We start from the raw sequence: 20633 nt of genomic DNA, 5'->3' as shown, positions 1-20633 counted from the left end.
ACTCGTCCCCCTCACGTATTCTGATGAGGTTGTACGCGCTGCAGAGGTCCAGCTTGGTGAACACAGTGGCGCCGCGCAGATGTTCCAGGGCCGCTGGGACGAGAGGAAGGGGGTAACGGAACTTGATGGTGATTTGATTCAGTGCTCGATAATCTATGCAGGGCCGCAAGCCTCCGTCCTTTTTCGCCACGAAGAAGAAGCTGGAAGCAGCAGGGGAAGTGGACGGACGGATGTAACCTTGCTTGAGCGCCTCGTCGATGTAATCCTCCATGGCTTTCTCCTCCGGAATGGATAGGGAATAGATTTTCCCTCTGGGCACTGGCTCACCTGGGATGAGGTCAATGGCACAGTCCCATGGCCGATGGGGAGGCAGCTTGGAGGCTTGTTTGGGACAGAAGACATCTCTGAAGTGGGAGTAACAGGCGGGGATATCCGTGGAACGGTTCTCGAGGGGGCTTTCCACAGTAGTCGCCCCAACTTGGATCTTCGGGGACTCAGGATAACTGGACGCGGGGAGTTCAGGGAAACAGTCTTGGAAACAATGGTTACCCCACTTCAGGATCTCTCCTGTCCTCCAGGAGATGGTGGGGTTGTGCTGCTCAAGCCATGGGCGCCCTAAGATAACGTCAGTTGTAGATTCCTCCAGAACCAGCAGCTGAATCTCTTCCATGTGAAGCACTCCCACCTGGAGACGAAGAGGTCCCACGCTGTAACGCACTTTCCGTAGTGGTTTTCCTGTTATCGCGTGGACTTGGTAGATCTTCGGCGTGGGAGTGGTTTTGAGATGCAGCTGGCGACAGAGGGCTCCGGAGATGAAATTTCCAGCTGACCCAGAATCGAGGAGCGCACAGGCTGAAAAGCAAAGTTTGGCGGCAGTAAGTGTTACTTCAATTGTGAGTGGTTTCATTCTATTCAGGGCAGGCAGGATGGCACTCACCATGGGCCGAGCAGGACGTAGGGGGCATTCGGCGATGTAATGCCCGGCACCACCACAATACAGGCAGAGATTCTGGGTCAGCCTCCTCTGTCGCTCAGCCGCTGAAAGACGTGAGTGCTCTACTTGCATGTTGTCATTAGCTGGTTCTGGAGGGCTGACGGACTCTGGCTGGCGGGAAAACGAGGGGAATAATGGCTGGCCCTGGTGCTCTTCTAAGCACAGCTGCATACGAGTGGCGAATCTGATGGATAGTTGAATGAATTTCTCGAGCCCGATGGAATCCTCGTATGCAGCGAGATGCAACCGCACACGTGGATCGAGGCCCTGACGATATGTCGTGATGAGGGCCTGCTCATTCCAGCCACTTGCAGCAGCGAGGGTACGAAACTGGAGGGCATAATCAGACACAGTTAGTGCACCTTGTTTTAAATTGCATAATCTCTCACCAATCGACGAGTCCCAGGCGGGTTTGCCAAAAACTTCCTTGAAATGAGTTGTGAAACTGGACAAGGATGATACAACAGGGTTGTTCAAATTCCATAGAGGTTCAGCCCATCGCAGTGCTTTTCCATGGAGTTGAGAGATTATGAAAGCTACTTTGGAGCGATCGTCAGGGTACAAGTGCGGTTGCATCTCCAGGACCAGCGAACATTGCAGGAGAAAGCCGTTGCAATCCTCCGCCAGACCAGAGAAGGGCGCCGGTTTGGCCATGGGACTGGCGACCACGGGAGGTGAAGGAACTGCGGCGGTGGATGCGGAAGTGTTCGCTGGTGTTGTTACCGTGGAGGTGCTGGCGAAAGTGCGACAAAGAACAGTGACCAGCTCTTGAATGGGATCCGGGGTGCTCATGCTGTCGGTGTTGGTCCGGTCTTCTGTTACGTACAGAAGGGGACGGAGACACAGATACGGGTTTAGCAGGTTTATTGATGGTAATGCAGAGCGTGAGCAGGATGCAGGTAAGTGAATGCAGATTGACAGAGCAGAATGATGAAGAGCTGGCACTGATACTTGGCTGGATGTTTCTTACAGAGAGCGAGGATGTCAGGAGACGAGGGAGCGTAGACACACTGGAGGAACACTGGAGACGAGGAGACACAGGGAATCACGGAGAACGCTGGAGACAGGTAATCGGAGAGCAAGGGAGTCCAGGAGGTAAGTTAACACAAGGTAAGTGTAAACGAGACCGGACAGTGACTGTGTGAACTGGTGTGTCTTTTATGTGGCTGTAGTGATGACTGTGGATTGGCGTCAGGTGAGGCTTGTTAGTATTCGGGAGAGGGAGTGCGATGTGATTGGGTGACTGTGGAGCCTGGCGTGTCTGTGACATTACCTCCCCCTCCACGGTCCGCTCCTGAGGACCGTGGACCCCGACGTCGTGGTGGCCGACCTCTACTTCGGGGGGCAGGCTTACTGGGATGTCTGGCGTGGAAGTCGTCAAGGAGACTGGGGTCTAGAACATCATTTCTCGGAACCCATGAGCGTTCTTCGGGACCATACCCTTCCCAGTCGACTAAGTATTCTAGGGAACCACCACGACGCCGGGAGTCCAAGATGTCTTTCACTTGATAGGCCACTCCGTCTTCTACGATGAGTGGAGGAGGGGGATCTTCGGAATCGCCAGGCTCTGTGGAGGGAAGGACAGAGGGATGGTGAGGCTTTAAAAGTGACACGTGGAAAACTGGGTGAATGCGATACTCAGGAGGGAGTTGCAGGTGATAGGTGACGGGGTTGATCTGCCGGATGACGGTGAAGGGGCCAACGAACCTAGGACTCAGTTTCCTACAGGGCAGGCGCATCCTGATGTCCCTGGTTGACAGCCAGACCTTCTGCCCTGGTTGGTAGTTGGGTGCGTGGGAGCGTCGAAGGTCGGCTGTCAACCGGCGCCTGCGTAGAGCTCGCTGGAGTTGCAGATGTGCTGAGTCCCAGACCCTCTCGCTCTCCCGGAACCAGTAGTCCACTGCCGGAACGTCAGAGGGTTCCCCATCCCAGGGGAAGAGTGGGGGCTGGTAGCCGAGCACGCATTGGAAAGGTGTAAGGCCAGTAGTGGGTTGACGGAGGGAGTTCTGGGCGTACTCGGCCCAGCCCAGGAACTGGTTCCAGGAGTCCTGGTGGCCGTGACAGAAGGTACGTAGGAAAACGGCCAATCTCCTGTATCTTCCTCTCCGTCTGCCCGTTTGTTTGGGGATGGTAACCTGAGGAGAGGCTTACGGTCACACCTAGGAGCTTGAAGAAGGCCTTCCAGACTCGGGATGTGAACTGGGTACCACGGTCCGAAACGATGTCCTCAGGTAATCCATAATGACGAAAGACGTGGTTAAATAACAGTTCTGCCGTTTCCATGGCAGTGGGGAGTCCAGGCAGGGGAATTAAACGGCAGGACTTGGAAAAGCGGTCAACTATGACCAGCACACAGGTGCAACCATCGGAGACAGGAAGGTCGGTGATGAAATCTACTCCTAGGTGTGACCATGGACGAGTGGGAACGGGCAGAGGTAGGAGTTTTCCGGAGGGAAGATGGCGTGGGCTCTTTGAGATGGCACATTCCCTGCACCCTTGTACGTACCTTCTGACGTGGGATAGCATACTGGGCCACCAGAAGCGCTGTTTCAACAGCGAGAGGGTTTCGTTGACCCCGGGGTGGCCAGTGCCCAGTGAAGTATGTGTAGAGTGGATGAGGGGTGTGCGTCGTGACCGGGGTACATACTTCAATCCGGGGGGGCAACCCGGCGGAACGTTGGTGGAGGCATTGGTCTTGGGGAGCGTTTCTTCCGACCAGGAGATGAGTCGTTCGGGGATGATGGGCTCTGGATCTTCGTTATTCTCTTCTACACAATGGACACGGGAGAGAGCATCAGCTTTTACGTTCTTAGGACCGGGGCGGTAGGAAATGGTAAAATTGAACCTGGTGAAGAAAAGAGCCCATCTGGCCTGGCGGGGGTTGAGTCTCTTGGCATCACGGAGGTATCCTAGGTTCTTATGGTCGGTCAAGACCGTAAAAGGGTGTTTAGCTCCCTCAAGCCAGTGCCTCCACTCCTCTAGGGCGAGCTTGATGGCAAGGAGCTCGCGGTTGCCGATGTCATAGTTCATTTCCGCCGGGTTGAGTTTCCTGGAGAAGAAAGCACATGGATGGAGTTTGCTGGGATTCCCCTGCTGCTGGGATAACACCGCTCCCACTCCGGTGGTTGAAGCGTCTACTTCGACAACGAAGGGGAGCTCTGGGTCAGGATGGACCAGGAGGGGAGCGGTTGTGAAGGCGGTCTTGAGGGTCTCAAAGGCTTGGGTGGCGGCTGGTGTCCAGGACAGAGACTTGGGCTTACCACGGAGGAGGGTGGTGAGTGGACCGGTGATGGTGCTATAGTGCTGGATGAAACGACGGTAGAAGTTGGCAAATCCTAGGAATCTCTGAAGTTCTTTAATCGTGGAGGAAATGGCCATTCTCTGACTGCGGTGACCTTCCTCTCGTCCATGCGGACGCCACTGTGGTCAATGATGTAGCCGAGAAAGTGCACAGATGGCTGATGGAAGGTGCACTTCTCGGCTTTCAGGAAGAGGTGGTGGCTTCGTAGGCGTTGAAGGACCTCCGCAACGTGTCGGCGATGTTCGGCCAGGCTCCGGGAGTAAATCAGAATGTCATCGATGTAGACCAGGACAGACCGGTGCAGGAACTCCCGGAGCACCTCATGCATGAAGTCTTGGAATACGGAGGGGGCGTTGACCAGTCCATACGGCATGACGAGGTACTCATAATGGCCAGTAGGGGTCACGAAAGCTGTTTTCCACTCGTCCCCCTCACGTATTCTGATGAGGTTGTACGCGCTGCAGAGGTCCAGCTTGGTGAACACAGTGGCGCCGCGCAGATGTTCCAGGGCCGCTGGGACGAGAGGAAGGGGGTAACGGAACTTGATGGTGATTTGATTCAGTGCTCGATAATCTATGCAGGGCCACAAGCCTCCGTCCTTTTTCGCCACGAAGAAGAAGCTGGAAGCAGCAGGGGAAGTGGACGGACGGATGTAACCTTGCTTGAGCGCCTCGTCGATGTAATCCTCCATGGCTTTCTCCTCCGGAATGGATAGGGAATAGATTTTCCCTCTGGGCACTGGCTCACCTGGGATGAGGTCAATGGCACAGTCCCATGGCCGATGGGGAGGCAGCTTGGAGGCTTGTTTGGGACAGAAGACATCTCTGAAGTGGGAGTAACAGGCGGGGATATCCGTGGAACGGTTCTCGAGGGGGCTTTCCACAGTAGTCGCCCCAACTTGGATCTTCGGGGACTCAGGATAACTGGACGCGGGGAGTTCAGGGAAACAGTCTTGGAAACAATGGTTACCCCACTTCAGGATCTCTCCTGTCCTCCAGGAGATGGTGGGGTTGTGCTGCTCAAGCCATGGGCGCCCTAAGATCACGTCAGTTGTAGATTCCTCCAGAACCAGCAGCTGAATCTCTTCCATGTGAAGCACTCCCACCTGGAGACGAAGAGGTCCCACGCTGTAACGCACTTTCCGTAGTGGTTTTCCTGTTATCGTGTGGACTTGGTAGATCTTCGGCGTGGGAGTGGTTTTGAGATGCAGCTGGCGACAGAGGGCTCCGGAGATGAAATTTCCAGCTGACCCAGAATCGAGGAGCGCGCAGGCTGAAAAGCAAAGTTTGGCGGCAGTAAGTGTTACTTCAATTGTGAGTGGTTTCATTCTATTCAGGGCAGGCAGGATGGCACTCACCATGGGCCGAGCAGGACGTAGGGGGCATTCGGCGATGTAATGCCCGGCACCACCACAATACAGGCAGAGATTCTGGGTCAGCCTCCTCTGTCGCTCAGCCGCTGAAAGACGTGAGTGCTCTACTTGCATGTTGTCATTAGCTGGTTCTGGAGGGCTGACGGACTCTGGCTGGCGGGAAAACGAGGGGAATAATGGCTGGCCCTGGTGCTCTTCTAAGCACAGCTGCATACGAGTGGCGAATCTGATGGATAGTTGAATGAATTTCTCGAGCCCGATGGAATCCTCGTATGCAGCGAGATGCAACCGCACACGTGGATCGAGGCCCTGACGATATGTCGTGATGAGGGCCTGCTCATTCCAGCCACTTGCAGCAGCGAGGGTACGAAACTGGAGGGCATAATCAGACACAGTTAGTGCACCTTGTTTTAAATTGCATAATCTCTCACCAATCGATGAGTCCCAGGCGGGTTTGCCAAAAACTTCCTTGAAATGAGTTGTGAAACTGGACAAGGATGATACAACAGGGTTGTTCAAATTCCATAGAGGTTCAGCCCATCGCAGTGCTTTTCCATGGAGTTGAGAGATTATGAAAGCTACTTTGGAGCGATCGTCAGGGTACAAGTGCGGTTGCATCTCCAGGACCAGCGAACATTGCAGGAGAAAGCCGTTGCAATCCTCCGCCAGACCAGAGAAGGGCGCTGGTTTGGCCATGGGACTGGCGACCACGGGAGGTGAAGGAACTGCGGCGGTGGATGCGGAAGTGTTCGCTGGTGTTGTTACCGTGGAGGTGCTGGCGAAAGTGCGACGAAGAACAGTGACCAGCTCTTGAATGGGATCCGGGGTGCTCATGCTGTCGGTGTTGGTCCGGTCTTCTGTTACGTACAGAAGGGGACGGAGACACAGATACGGGTTTAGCAGGTTTATTGATGGATATACGTATAGATTTTAAAATCTTGCTAATTACTTGCAAAGCTCTAAATGGATTAGCTCCCCAGTGTCACAGACACGCCAGGCTCTACACTCTCACAGACACAGCGCACGTCTTCACCAGAGTTTTAATCACCCACACCTGCAGCCCATCAGCACCTTCATCAACAGCAGCACAAAAGACTCACGCTCTCACTCAGTCACTGTCCGGCCTCATATGCACATGGTCTTACCAGCCTGCTTACCTAAAGGACTCCAATGAAGCTACTTACCTGTCTCCTGCGTTTCCCCTTCGACTCCTCGTTGTCTCCTCGTCTCCCATGAGTTCTTCTGTGTCTGCTCCAAGCTCTAGTTCTGTCGTAAATCTGCCATCCCTGCAGAACCAAGACAAGTATCAGTTCCTCTACAATATCTGCCAACGTATTATCTGCCATTACTCACTTGCACTCTGTCACTCATCTGGTTGTTCAATAAAACATCTGCACCTATATTCCTGTGTCGCTGTCCCCTTCTGTGTTGTAACACCCAGTACCTGAGCGAGCTCTTAATGCATTATAGTCCTTCATGTCTATTGCAATCTCAGAATTCAGGCCAGCTGATAATACCTAGAATATCAAAATCAACTGCAGGTGGTAGATCCTTTTCCTATTTGGCACCTAAACTCTGGAACAATCTTCCTAGCATTGTTCGGGAAGCAGACACACTCAGTCTAAATCTAGACTAAAAACGCATCTCTTTAACCTGGCATACACATAACACATTATCAATTTATATTTTCAAATCCGTTAAAGGATTGTTAGGCTGCATAAATTAGGTCAGCCGGAACTGGGAACATTTCCTATAACACCAGATGTACTCGTTACATCAGAAGAATGGCATCTACGCTAATATTAGTCTCTCTCTGTTTATCCCGAGGTTCACCGTAGTCAACTGGATCCGGGCCATATCCAGGTGAGACCAAGGACCTGCACCTTGACACGAGCGCAACACATCCCTGAAGTGTCAGCAGAGATTGAGTCAACTAGATCATCCCCTGTGAAGGCCTCACCAACAAACCCATTTCCATACTGGCATGATGAATACGATCTTCTACTAGATGGAACTGGATTAAATATCTTGACTGTTGCGACCCCAATTGGACTTATGACCTGTAGCGCTCCCTGAATCATAATAAAGCACTTTTCGCTGTTGGCCAGAGGACAACTAACCCCCAGACTTAGCCTGGTTTCTCCCAAGGTTTTTTTTCTCACCTGTTTGCCACCTGATGTCACCTGTTGGAGTTTGAGTTCCTTGCCGCTCTCGCCTCTGGGGACACTTGCTATTCAACAATGTTTTTGATCTGTCTGCACTGACACCATTGTATGCTAACTGAACTGAGCTGGATGATGACATCACTGTTTTCTCAGCTGATATATAGATAAATTAACTAAATTAATAACTATTGATTTTTACAATGGAATGAATCAATACTGAACTTACTTAAGCTGGACAACAACATTGTGCAGACTGCTGTACAGCCAAGATTATATTCCCTCTTTCACTGAAAAAGCTGCTTTGACACAATCTGTAATCATTGTAAATAAAGATGACTTGACTTATTATTTTTTATATATTTGTTGTGTGAGTTGTCACTAAATAAAACATTAAAAAAAACTGTGGAGAGTGGTTTTGCCCGGTTACTTTGGAAGAATTAACTGGAAAGGACACAGAATGTATCTTTGTGAGAATTGAGATGTGCCATGATCAATAAACCTTCACTGCAAAACTACTGCATCTATTAAAATACAGTAAAGGATCAAGCAAAACACAGGTTTCATTTTAATTTTTTGAACAATCACAAGTTGTTTATTCATAATGTTGCAAGCACCTTTAGAGTAAATGCATAAACAATTTCACTCCAGAATATTCAGTAGAAGAAACAACACAGGCACTCAGGAATTAAGGCAAAAGGACATTTCAACACATGTAGCGCACAGACCAGAACCCTGATCCCTCATCTGCCAGTATTATGATTCGTTCTAAACCGATCAAACCCATCAGCAAGTTGTCACATCTGTGTTGGGATCTCAAGGAGAGCAGACACGTCCGTAGAATAGAATGCTCTTAGAGGGATTGTGGCGTATGAAGAAGAGGAAAGGGTGATTGGCGTAAAAGCGATTCGGTATGCTGTTCGTAACGACAGCACTGGTGGCTGCAGCTGCCTCTGTCCCCTCTTCATTCACTTCAACAAAGGACTTATGCACCACCTCAGACAGCACCAGATCGTTGCTGGGGGACATTCCTGAAAAATTGGCTTTCTGCGAGTCAAACGCATCCACCATTCCCAGGCTGATCAGAAGATCCTTCATGTTATAGGTTTCCTCCATCCTGAATCTGGGCAGAGACACTTCGACTTCCTGTAGATCCATCATGTCAGGTCGGGTCCACTCCATGAAGTTCTCGTAGGTCAGCGCGCTCTCCAGCTGGACAAGAGAGTCGTGTTAAAGTGTTTACTATCACACGGAGTTAGACAACACACCAGATCTACTGATGAAATGCCTGCTGTCTCACCTTCTGAAGGCCGGTGGTGTCGTCCTCCATGGCGTTGGGAAGCATGATCAGCATACTGAGCTCTTTCCCCACATACGGCAGCTCGAGAATCTGACAGTTCACGTCAGGAATGAAGGCCAGAGGAAACTCGGCCTCCTGGATCATCATCCGCACTAGCTTCGATTCATTCTGTAAACCATCAATGAAAACATATCGCGGTCACTCTCACTGGTTAGGGTATCACATGACTAGCTGCACAAATCATCAAGGAGGAAACAACAGGAATATTAAACATTCCATGAAGAAATGAAGAATACACAACACGGATCAGTCTGCCCTCCATCCAAGACACGCATTTCAAAAGAGATCATCAAAATAATCACATCACATCCAGCAAACGGCATCTTCAGTGTCTCTCATCAGGAATGAGATTGATGACAACGAGAACTACAACAGAACTGATTCTTCCCACGAAACATTCCTGTAATATGGACATGCGTGCATGTCTTACCCATTTCAATATGCCACACTCAATTATATCGACCTATTTTTATTGAAGTATTTGAGAACTGCTGCACACTTTTACCATGTTGAATGTTTCACAAGCTGGATGATGACATCATTGTTTTCTGCAGAGCTGCTTTATAGGTGAATCGAACTCTTTTCATAACTAATGTACTTTACACAGTTATTGAATCAAAACACAATGGTACACAAGTTCCACACACAATGGTAATTAATATGCAAATTAAAGAAAAAAGATAAATAGACATACAGGTCAAACCATGTAGGAAAGTTTACATTTAAAAATGGATGATTAAACAGGTAAAATAATAATGCAGAGCAGTGCGTAAGAGCGAATCTTACCTTGTTCAGCTTGAACTGCTCTTCTCGGGTCTCTTCCTTTGTGAACTTCCTCTCCCAGTTGCCCTTGAAGTAGATGGCGTTCACCAGCACCAGTTTAGTCTCAGAATCCACATCCCCTTCTGCCAACAGGTCCTTGATCTTCTCTACGATTATAAATTGACATTAAAACTGACACAGCAGGAATTTCTCAAATCAAGCAATTTTATTAGTAGTACTGTTTTCACTCTGTACATGCTACCCTAGGGAGATATCATTAGGAAGCATGGCGTTAGCTTTCACTGTTACGCTGATGATACTCAGCTCTATATTTCTTTGCGCCCTGACGAAACTTACCAATTCACAAAATTAACGGAATGCATAGCTGATACAAAAAAAAATTGGATGACCAGTAATTTCCTACTACTAAATTCAGGAAAAAACTGAGATTCTAATTATTTGACCAAAAACTTCTTCACGTAATAACCTAGAATACTGTCTAACACTTGATGGCTGCTCTGTTAATTTTTCGTCGTCAGTTAGGAACCTGGGTGTGCTCTTTAATACCAATCTTTCATTTGAAAGCCACATTTCTAGCATTTGTTAAAAATATATCTAAACTACGACATATGCTCTCAATGACAAATGACCTCAAGGCTAGATTACTGTAACGCTCTACTGGGTGGTTGTTCTGCTCGCCTGATAAATAAACTACAGCTGGTACAAAATGCAGCAGCTAGAGTTCTTACTAGAACCAGGAAATATGACCATATTATCCCGGTTCTGTCAACACTGCATTGGCTTCCTATGATGCGTTGTATAGATTTTAAAATCTTGCTAATTACTTACAAAGCACTAAATGGTTTAGCTCCCCAGTACCTGAGCGAGCTCCTAATTCATTATAGTCCTTCACGTCTATTGAGATCTCAGAATTCAGGCCAGCTGATAATACCTAGAATATCAAAATCAACTGCAGGCGGTAGATCCTTCTCCTATTTGGCACCTAAACTCTGAAACAATCTTCCTAGCATTGTTTGGGAAGCAGACTCACTCTGTCAGTTTAAATCTAGACTAAAAACACATCTGTTTAAACTTGCATACACATAACACATTATCTACTTCTATAGATTGCATAGATTAGGTCAGCTGGAACCGGGAACACTTCCCATAACACCTGATGTACTCGCTACTTCATAAGAAGAATTAGCATCTACGCTAATATTAGTCTCTCTGTTTATCTCGAGGTTTGCCGCAGCCTGCCAGATCCAGACCGTATCCGGATGAGATGAAGGACCTGCGCCTAGACACAACGACAACACAGCCCTGAAGGGTCAACTAAACTATCCCCTGGGATGGCCTTGTAGCAACTCATAATAACTGCACATAATGTAATAAGTATTACATTATTATTGTAATACAATGTTCATAATGTAATAATTTTCTCAAAATGTAATGAAATCTTGAGCTCATAATGTAATAATTTTGACATTATGAGAAATTTATTACATTATGTACTCACTCATTTTCATAATTGTAATAGCTTTTTTTAAACATAAAAATAGTATTCCCTTACAGTACATTTTTAAAAATCTAAATCCAGTCTTAAACTACCTGCAACTACTACTACTTCTACTTCTTGTATACATACGGTTTACATACTGTTAAATTACAAACAGTGTTAAATACCAACACTGTAAAAATGTTGTAAAATAAACCCCACAGTATCGAGCAATGAGTGTGTGTGTGTGTGTGTGTGTGTGTGTGTGTGTTGCATTTCGCAGGTAGTTTAAGACTGGATTTAGATTTTTAAAAATGTAAGGGAATTCCTGTAAGGAAATACTATTTTTATGTTTTAAAAGCTATTACAATTATGAAAATATGACATGTTTTTGGTGAGTTCATAATGTAATAAATTTCTCATAATGTAAAAATTATTATTACATTATGAGCTCAAGATTTTATAATGTTTTGAGAAAATTATTACATTATGAACATTACAATAATAATGTAATACTTCTTACTTTACGTGCAGTTTTTACATTATGAGTTGCTAAAGGCCTCCTTCCCTTTTCTTTCCTTATGTGTAGATAAAACCTTATCAAAATTATTCCAGTTCTCATGGATCCACAAAAACGACTAATTTTTCTGTATTATGCGGGCCAGACAAGTGATTTGGCAATGTCACTTTGTAAAAAAGACTAAGCGTCTGCGCACATACACGTTCAAACGCACATACCTATAGACTAAACACGTAAATGAACGGCAAGAATGCATTCAAAGTCTTCTGTTTTCAGTTAAAAAGGCCCCTAGTTAAATATTTTTACCACGGAAGTGATTCAATCAAAAACCTACTTTAGCTCAATAAATTTTTTCTAGAGCTGCTGTAAAGCCAAAACAATCTCTGTCCATGGTTAGTTAATAGTAGTCCTATTGTCACTGTGAAGCTGCTTTGAAACAACCTGTATTGTAAAAAGCTCTATATAAATAAAGATGACTTGACTTTAGTAATACAGCACTTAATCGAGTGTGTCACATTAATGACAGCAGACACATCATTGTGCTCTTTCTTCCTAACATTGCGTTAAATTTCAGAAGAGGTTCGAACTGCTTCTCCACCTTGTGTCTGTTTCTCCACCCAGCTGTTGATGTCGACCCGCGCCGCGTCCGCCTGACCGAAGAAGTCCACCGTCTCCAGTTCAGTCTGATACAGGCTCTTTGTGTCACTAAGAAATTTCTGTAACAACGCAGGAAAAATAAAGACACACATCATTGTTCATTTCAGTAATAAAAATTGAGTAGGTTTTGTTAATTTAAAATTACAATTTTTACAATTTTTTAGCCATTTTCTCAGGTTTCGCCTATAAAGCAAACACCACTTTTTTTTTTCATGTTTTCTGCTTCTGCTGTATTCTGGAGCTGATAGGATCAATCATACAGCTATAATGGTGTGGATGTCAGTGTGGTTTCTATGTTTGCATGTAATGTTTGAGAGAGAGACATTATACTGTACTGCAGTGGTTCTCAACCGGGGGGCTGCGAGATAACTTAAAAATGAATTTCTATAATTCATTAATTTTATTATTAATGTGTTAAGTTGAAAAATAACAAAACGCGACCTCTCTCAATGTCACGTGTTTGGACTTTGTTTGCATTTTCATTTGTCACATGTCTCCCTTCAGTTTCCCGCCACTTGTTTGTTTCCATGGTTACCATCATTAGTTTAGTTGTTTCAGCTGTTAATCATTAATCATCTAATTTCTGTTCATTATTTAACCTTCACTCTTTCCTGCACTCCTTGTCCAGTCTCTGTTGTCTTTAAATGTGTTTGCATCATCCGTTTGCCTGCCTTTTGAGTTAGATTAAAGTCTTTGAGTTCTTGAAAACTCCTCTGCCTGCTTGGGACCTCATGCATACATCGTTACACTCATGTTCTGTGATCGATCGTTTCGGATCAGCCCAAGCCGTTTCTCATCGCACTGTGTGTGAAATACAGACTGAACGGCAGCTCAGAACTCCCAACCGCTGTCCGCAAGCTACAACTTTCGCTTGGATAAATCAAACCAGTGTCACGCTAGTAAAGTTTTGAGAGATGACGACTGTAGGTAAAGACGATTACAGTGACATACAGGAGTCGTACTTTAGGCATGTGTGAGTCCGTTATTATTGATGTACAAACAAACCGTGTATGTGCGCTCTCACCGTACTGATCCCTATAACATCGTAGTTTTGCATGCACACATTTTAATATAGGCTATTTGTCAAAATTCCATCCTGCGAGGATGCTCGCCGAAGAGAGTTTGTGAGGGTCAGATGTTTTTGTGTATAAGGGTGTCAGACACTCCAAACACAGACACGAACACTTGCTCTGACGGAGGAACTGTTCACTGATAACGTCGACCCGCCTTCTGATCGATGCGTTTCTACACATTCAGAATGTTTGTTTTTATTTTACTTGTATTTCACTGTGTTTAGTTATTCTAAATGGATGCGTATAGTAGTTATATATGCAGTCAGGTCACTGCTGCAGGTTTGTCCTGTTTGACTTATTTAAGAGTAACGACTTAAGTCGTAAAGAATGTCTGCAGTGAAGAATTCTGGAGCTTTGAATCTGTCTTATATATTGTTTATATATATACATAATAGAGCGAAGTGAGTTCTTTTACGAAGTTATAAAGCAGAGCTTTAATTCACAAAATATGTTTGCAAAAAGAATATTGAAGGTTTACATCTGTCTTAAATTAATTTTTTTCAAAAATAACATGCAGTATAAGAGTAATAACACTAGCAAACAAATGTTTTTGCTAATAAATGGTTTAAAAACAGACACTTTTCTCTTTGCTGCAGATGTGCAGTATGGGAAATGTCAAGCATCTCAGGGGCTCTTGCAGTGTTGATAAAGATCACGAATCCCAGCGCTGTGAAACTCTGCTGGCATATAGTGGAAAAGCTTGGTACTGCCATGTTTGGTACAAAATCCTACTGAAACCTAACTTTTTGAGATGATAACCTCTAATTTGGAACAGCTTATTTAGATTGATGGCTTTGAGTTTATAAAATTCAAATTTATAAAATATGTATTTTAGATTTAAAAAACGTTCATAAATAATTTCCATAAACTAAAACCTGTACAACCTTTTGTTTAACTTTATAAAATAATAATAATAATAATAATAATAAAATAATAAAAACTTTCACTTCAACAATAATCTGCTAAAGGTCTTCTTTAAAATGAGATCAAACTTAAGTCTGTGCTCCAAAACTTCAAATGTTTATGACAGTTTTTGACAGACATTTCTGTCCTCTAAGGACCTCAAGAGTAACTTTTTAAATTGTCACACAAGGGTACAGCAGGTGAACAACCATTCGAGCATCACATTTACAGACACATGTTCTCTCTATGTGTGAATAAACTGAGCTCACCTCAACAAATCGGTAGGACTGCTCTCCGTAGAGGCGATTGGCGAGACTCAGCGCGTACGGAGCTCCTGCTTTGTTCATCTCGCTCAGGAGCTTGGTGAAGCCAGCGTGGATTTCACCCTCCGCTTCGGGAAATTGCAAAGTCTGGAGACAAACAGGCAATTACAGTTTCCTTCACGCAGAAGCTGCAGATAGTGATGACGTCTGTGAGTAAACACCTGAACCAAACACTAACCCTCTTCATCTGCCACATCAAATAATGGGTTAAAAACAGGGGCGTTTCCTCCGAGGAGGCAAGGGAGGCAGTGCCTCCTCAAAAAAACTGGATGAGAAAATCGATATTACAAAAATAAAACAATGCAAATGTTACAAAATTTGACATTAAAAAGTGTAAAAGTCATTCGTTTTTCTAAAGAAACACTGTCAAACAGCGACACCCGCAGGTAAAGTTACAGCGGGGAGTCCGTGTCTCTCTGCCTCCCTTCAGCTCATAGAAACAAAGCAGATAAATAATACATATTGTTTAAATTGTTACTGCCTTTAGTTATTATTTTGTAATAAATGTATAATGAGTAAAAACACTAACCTGATTAAATTTATACTTGGTTTTAATAAATAGAGCATTACATAGTGTAAAAATAACAAAATAGAATTGTATTTGGTCTCTCTTTTTATGTAATGTTAACTTAAAATTGTGTAACAGGGACATAAATGAGGACTTTGCCTCCTCATTTTAAAACACCACCGCACACCACTGGTTAAAAATCACAAAAGTCTTCATCAGAAATAGTTACATTCAGCTTTGACTCCATACAGCTCATGAAAAGTACAATGTTTAACCAACTGTGTTATTCTGTAAAAAACACTGAGAAAAGGGGTTTGTCTCTTGGCAATCACAATCAGATGATATGGAAGCATAAATATGGTTTCTTCAGTTCACAGACGGTGCTTTGATCCGTTTTTGCTGAAAATTTAACATTTAACCATTTAATGAAACAAATGTTTCGGCTGTCATTCTGTCCATTCAAATTTGTCAATTTGTCAATAAATTCATCAAAAAAAACTGACAGTAGGAGTTGAAAACTGCTTCTCGCTTTATAACTTGACTTACACACCCTGGGCTGATGATAACAGACCATTTCATCACAATTTACTGCCTTTCTGTGGTAATGATGATGACACACACACAGATCTTTCCTCACAGATCATCATTTTGTGTCAAGATACAGACTGAGACAAAACCAGCCACTCCATGAGCAAACACAGCATCACATGATCAGCATGTGAAGTGATTTATCAATTCGACTCAACACATGTGATCATGAATACACCACATTTAAAAACATGTTTGTCTTTGCTTTCTTTATGCTTTTGTAAGTACTGTTTAGTTCTTCTGTTGTGATCTTGATGAGATCAGACTCACCCGGGTCATCTGAGACGCCGTGTTTCCTCCTGCTCCGAGAGACAGCATAGAAAGAGCAGCAGAGATGCTGAGAGGAGAATAAAAGACATTTCCTGACGCGTTTCCCTCACTGATTTTCTGGAACAGATTGAGGGCAAACTGTGCCTGCGCTTCTGACAGATGCTCCATTCTCACACACTGAACAGAGACACAAAACATTTACAGACCTTTGTATTAACTACTTCTTGAATACGGATAATGAATGAGGACACTTTGAATATTAAACACACATATGACATGTTATATTTCAACTTTCACAGTTCGTTCTCTGTGCCCATTGATGAACTACCACCACAAACGATAGTAGCTATATATATATATATATATATATATATATATATATATTTATACATATCAGTGGAGTGGGGTCCATATAAGCTGTGAATGCTCTGCATACCCAAGCCATTCGTGGACTCTGCAATTAATATTAACATTATAAATTACTATTAAATCCCTTGTTTGAGGTGTACCATAAAGCCTACAGGATTGGTAATGCGTATTAACTGTCCGTAATTTATTTATTTGCCAAACGATGGTAATTTTCCTTAAATCTGCCAGTTACGGAGACTTCCGGGTAAGCTGATCTACTGCAGCTTTTGCGCCTTCGTGCTTTTATTATGGAGCGTCATCATTGTCCCGTGTTCTTATTGGTTTGCTGGTCTATGGGAGTTTTCATGGGCAGGATAAGCTGTGATAAAATCGCTCGCCCAAGAGGAAAAATGAGCTGCTGCCAGATCTCGATCACCGAAAATCAAATTTTATTTGATACAAAACTAACTAGACTTAACCAAATGGGGGGAAAATCATAACTAAAACTATTTTCATAGTATTTCATTTTCTCCATAGGGATTTTTTTTTATGAAAACTGTAACTAGGCCTATCAGAGGATGTTAATCGATAGTCTTTTCATTTGCATAATTTCAACTTATTTTTTTTTAAAGAACAGCCTACTGATATTTTTATTTATGGTAGCCTACTTATATTTATTATAATTACATTTTATTTTTTATTTATAATAGGCTGCTAATACTAATTATGTTATACTTACTTTTAATTACTAATTTAAAAGGTACTTCTGGCATACATTTAAATTGACGCCATGGTGTTTTTTATTTGTAGTGTCTGATTTAGATCTGTATCCTAAGCTGATACGTTTAAAGGTGAAGTATGTCGTTTCTGTGACACTAGCGGCACCTAGCGGATTACAAAAATACAGCATATATATAATTTAGATTTATTTATTTATCTATTTAGTTTTAATGAGAAAAAAATAAAATAAAACAACACGAGGGCGGATTAGAACCCAGAACCTCTGGCACACTGAACAAAAAAAAGCTACCCCTCGTCCATCAGGACAATCCAATGTTTAATGCGGTTCAAAGTATTTATTGGCTAATATAAATATTTTCGAGACTAACAATATACTGTATTATAGTAGATGAAAGAACGAAACTATCATATTAAATATTAAACATGAGGTCTATGTCAATAAATTTTGTGCATGTGTAACTGGTCTCTTTTTCCTCCTTGCGTTGTGTTCCAATAAAGCTCGTTCTTCAAATAATGGTGCCCCAATCAATTTATTTACTGAGAAAACAGAAGTAACAGAGTGAGTTCATATAGGCCCATTCCAGCATATACGACGACTCGTGCTGGCGCGCTGGCCTTACATACACAAACTGGTAAGTGCAATCGAGTTGAACAAATTCAAAATATACAACCCATGGTTCAAAATAATGTATTCTTACAAAATCAAAACATGTACCTGAGAAAACAGAAGTAACAGAGTGAGTTCATATAGGCCCATTCCAGCGTATACGACGACTCGTACTGGCGCTACAATAAAACACATTTTTCACACTCTTCAGCATCCAATACTTTTCTCAATATTAAATCTCAATATTAAATATATAAATATATATTAATATATATTAACTATATTTAATATATATATATACAAGTGGAGACACACAATGTATATGTACAACTCTGTTACACATGTATTATTGTAATGATGCAATTACATTGTATCATTACAATAATAACCCCCCCCCCCCCCCCCCCCCCACACACACACACACACACACACGCATTCCTGTCCAATTCACTTTTTAAAACACAGTTACGCCACAACGCTGTTTATAGGTAATAAGAAACGTCGCATTTCTGCTGGAAAAGTGACTTCAGATGTTTAAGATTATCGTTAACAAAAACAGAAGGTTCAACGTTAGGGTCGCAAACGTTTAGATGAAGTATCTTAGTATTTCAGCGTGTTCTTCTGATTAAGGTTTAAAAGGCTCGTATTCTTTAACAATTATTAAAATGCGGCGCTTATTTGCTGATCTGAATCATTTACAGTTACTCACATGATGTAAATCCGGTCTTCAGTTGAAGGAGTTTCAGCAGTGACTGAATCGCCGGAGTGTCCGGGTTCAGCGTGTTCTTCTGATTAAGGTTTAAAAGGCTCGTATTCTTTAACAATTATTAAAATGCGGCGCTTATTTGCTGATCTGAATCATTTACAGTTACTCACATGATGTAAATCCGGTCTTCAGTTGAAGGAGTTTCAGCAGTGACTGAATCGCCGGAGTGTCCGGGTTCAGCGTGTTCTTCTGATTAAGGTTTAAAAGGCTCGTATTCTTTAACAATTATTAAAATGCGGCGCTTATTTGCTGATCTGAATCATTTACAGTTATTCACATGATGTAAATCCGGTCTTCAGTTGAAGGAGTTTCAGCAGTGACTGAATCGCCGGAGTGTCCGGGTTTATAAGAGCAGACACACCCTCATGAACACACACACACACACACACACACACACTGACAGAACATGTGATGATGTACATGTGCGTGTTCCAGGGAGTGACGTTACGCAAAATATTTACATTTTTCTTGGTTTGTTCAGGCCTGTCCACAGTTTTTCTTTATTTCCATGGGAGGAAAAAAACGTGTAATTAAATGTATTGCGTTCATATTCTTGGCTCATCTGCCTTGCTGTACATAGCTGTACATGTATGATGTTTACTGAGTTTGGTCATTCAGTATCACTGTCTTAGTACATTAAGCCACGTTAAGCGTTTTTTATGGGAGGAAAACGCTTAACGTGAAATTAAATGCATTGCGTTCAAATTCTGGGCTCAACTGCTTTTCTGTAGTATACTTTATGTATGATGTTTACTAAGTTTGGTCTGTTAATATCACTAGCTGAAAATGGCCAGTTATAAACTCCACATATCTTGCAAAAGTCATTTTAATACCCTCAGAGACCCTAATGAAATTGATCTCACTTCCCAATATTCCAGCCCAAATCATCACCCGCTAGCTCCTTGCTGACGTCGCAGTCTTGTTGGAGGCCATTTACCAACCATCCAGAAATCCATCCATTTAGACCATTCATTGTAGTACGGCATTAGTCAGTGAATAAAACTATTTAAAAATGAGTCTTCATGTATTTCTACACCCACTGTAAATGTTTCTCTTTGTGAGGTTTGGTTTGGAGTGGCTGAAATGCATCTTTACGCACAACTGCCAGCCTGCATGGAGAGCTTCTTGAGACTCCAGAGACACCAGAAGCTTCAAATTGCTGCTCAACACTGGCTTTTTTTTATAGCTGCCCTATAAGATAAGTAAAATGACATAAGATGTTTTTTCTTGTTTTCTGGAAAATAAAATCAAAATGAAATGAGTTTTTGCTTAAAACAAGCAAAATTATCTGCCAAAATAATCTTGTTTCTGTTTGAAATCTTGTTTCTTGTTACTGTCACAAACAGAAACAAGATTATTTTCTTACCCCATTGGCAGCTAATTTAGCTTGTTTTAAGCAAAAACTTACATCATTTAGATTTTTTTTTTTCCCAGAAAACAAGAAAAAATATCTTGTCATTCTACTTATCTAGTAAAAGCATCTTGATTTAAGATTTTTTTAGGTATTTAAATACTAAATAAGAAAAGCATTTTTTGTTCCATAAGCACCACCTTCTGGTAGAGAGTGAATTTGCATGTTTGTTTTTTTTTGCTTTTGTTGTTTTTTTGTTTTTGTTTTTTGTTTTGGGGGGGGGGGGGGGTTGTCCTCAGGGTTTCTTATATGTATGGAGGGGGGGCTTCATGGACAAAAGGTTGGGAACCACTGAATTATGGCTTGTATGGCCCCTCATATATATATGTAATGGAGTTATATTATACATATTATACATAATGGTTGTTAAATTCAGCTTAAGTTGGGAAAACTTCTATCAGACACGTGATTTTGTTGTGTGTGACGTCACCGCGGCCATATTTGTGGTATCCCTGCTGACTGTGAGAAT

At 43.2% G+C, this 20633-nt stretch overlaps 1 protein-coding gene across 11 annotated transcripts; it reads right to left on the bottom strand.

The window, feature by feature from the left end:
* Positions 1 to 8390: 8390 nt before the first annotated feature.
* Positions 8391 to 19164, bottom strand: LOC127518758 (leukocyte elastase inhibitor-like). Of its 11 annotated transcripts, XM_051905858.1 has the most exons (10): positions 19031 to 19104; positions 18864 to 18942; positions 18697 to 18775; positions 18096 to 18166; positions 16292 to 16468; positions 14872 to 15012; positions 12568 to 12685; positions 9976 to 10118; positions 9130 to 9297; positions 8391 to 9041 (listed from the first exon to the last, which is right to left on the bottom strand). In XM_051905858.1, exons 4-10 carry the CDS (start codon positions 18135 to 18137, stop codon positions 8646 to 8648), a joined length of 1185 nt encoding a protein of 394 aa, XP_051761818.1. In that variant the 5' UTR covers positions 18138 to 18166; positions 18697 to 18775; positions 18864 to 18942; positions 19031 to 19104; the 3' UTR covers positions 8391 to 8645. The 11 variants fall into 11 exon arrangements, with proteins under 11 accessions (XP_051761818.1, XP_051761820.1, XP_051761819.1 ...); XM_051905860.1 differs by lacking the exon at positions 18697 to 18775 and having other exon boundaries at positions 19031 to 19114; XM_051905859.1 differs by lacking the exon at positions 18864 to 18942 and having other exon boundaries at positions 19031 to 19106.
* Positions 19165 to 20633: the final 1469 nt, after the last annotated feature.

The sequence above is a fragment of the Ctenopharyngodon idella genome, chromosome 9, assembly GCF_019924925.1.
Source record: "Ctenopharyngodon idella isolate HZGC_01 chromosome 9, HZGC01, whole genome shotgun sequence".
Taxonomy (NCBI): domain Eukaryota; kingdom Metazoa; phylum Chordata; class Actinopteri; order Cypriniformes; family Xenocyprididae; genus Ctenopharyngodon; species Ctenopharyngodon idella.
This window is presented reverse-complemented; position numbering and strand designations above follow the sequence as displayed.

Bases quoted from the DNA above. Each gene is read 5' to 3' on its own strand.
- LOC127518758 (XM_051905857.1), bottom strand. From the start codon at position 18,137: ATGGGCCTATATGAACTCACTCTGTTACTTCTGTTTTCTCAG. The intron at 15,013-16,291 runs GTGAGTCTGATC...GTTTGTCTCCAG, and splicing joins CGGCGTCTCAGATGACCCGG to ACTTTGCAATTTCCCGAAGC. The intron at 9,298-9,975 runs GTAAGATTCGCT...GATGGTTTACAG, and splicing joins AGCAGTTCAAGCTGAACAAG to AATGAATCGAAGCTAGTGCG.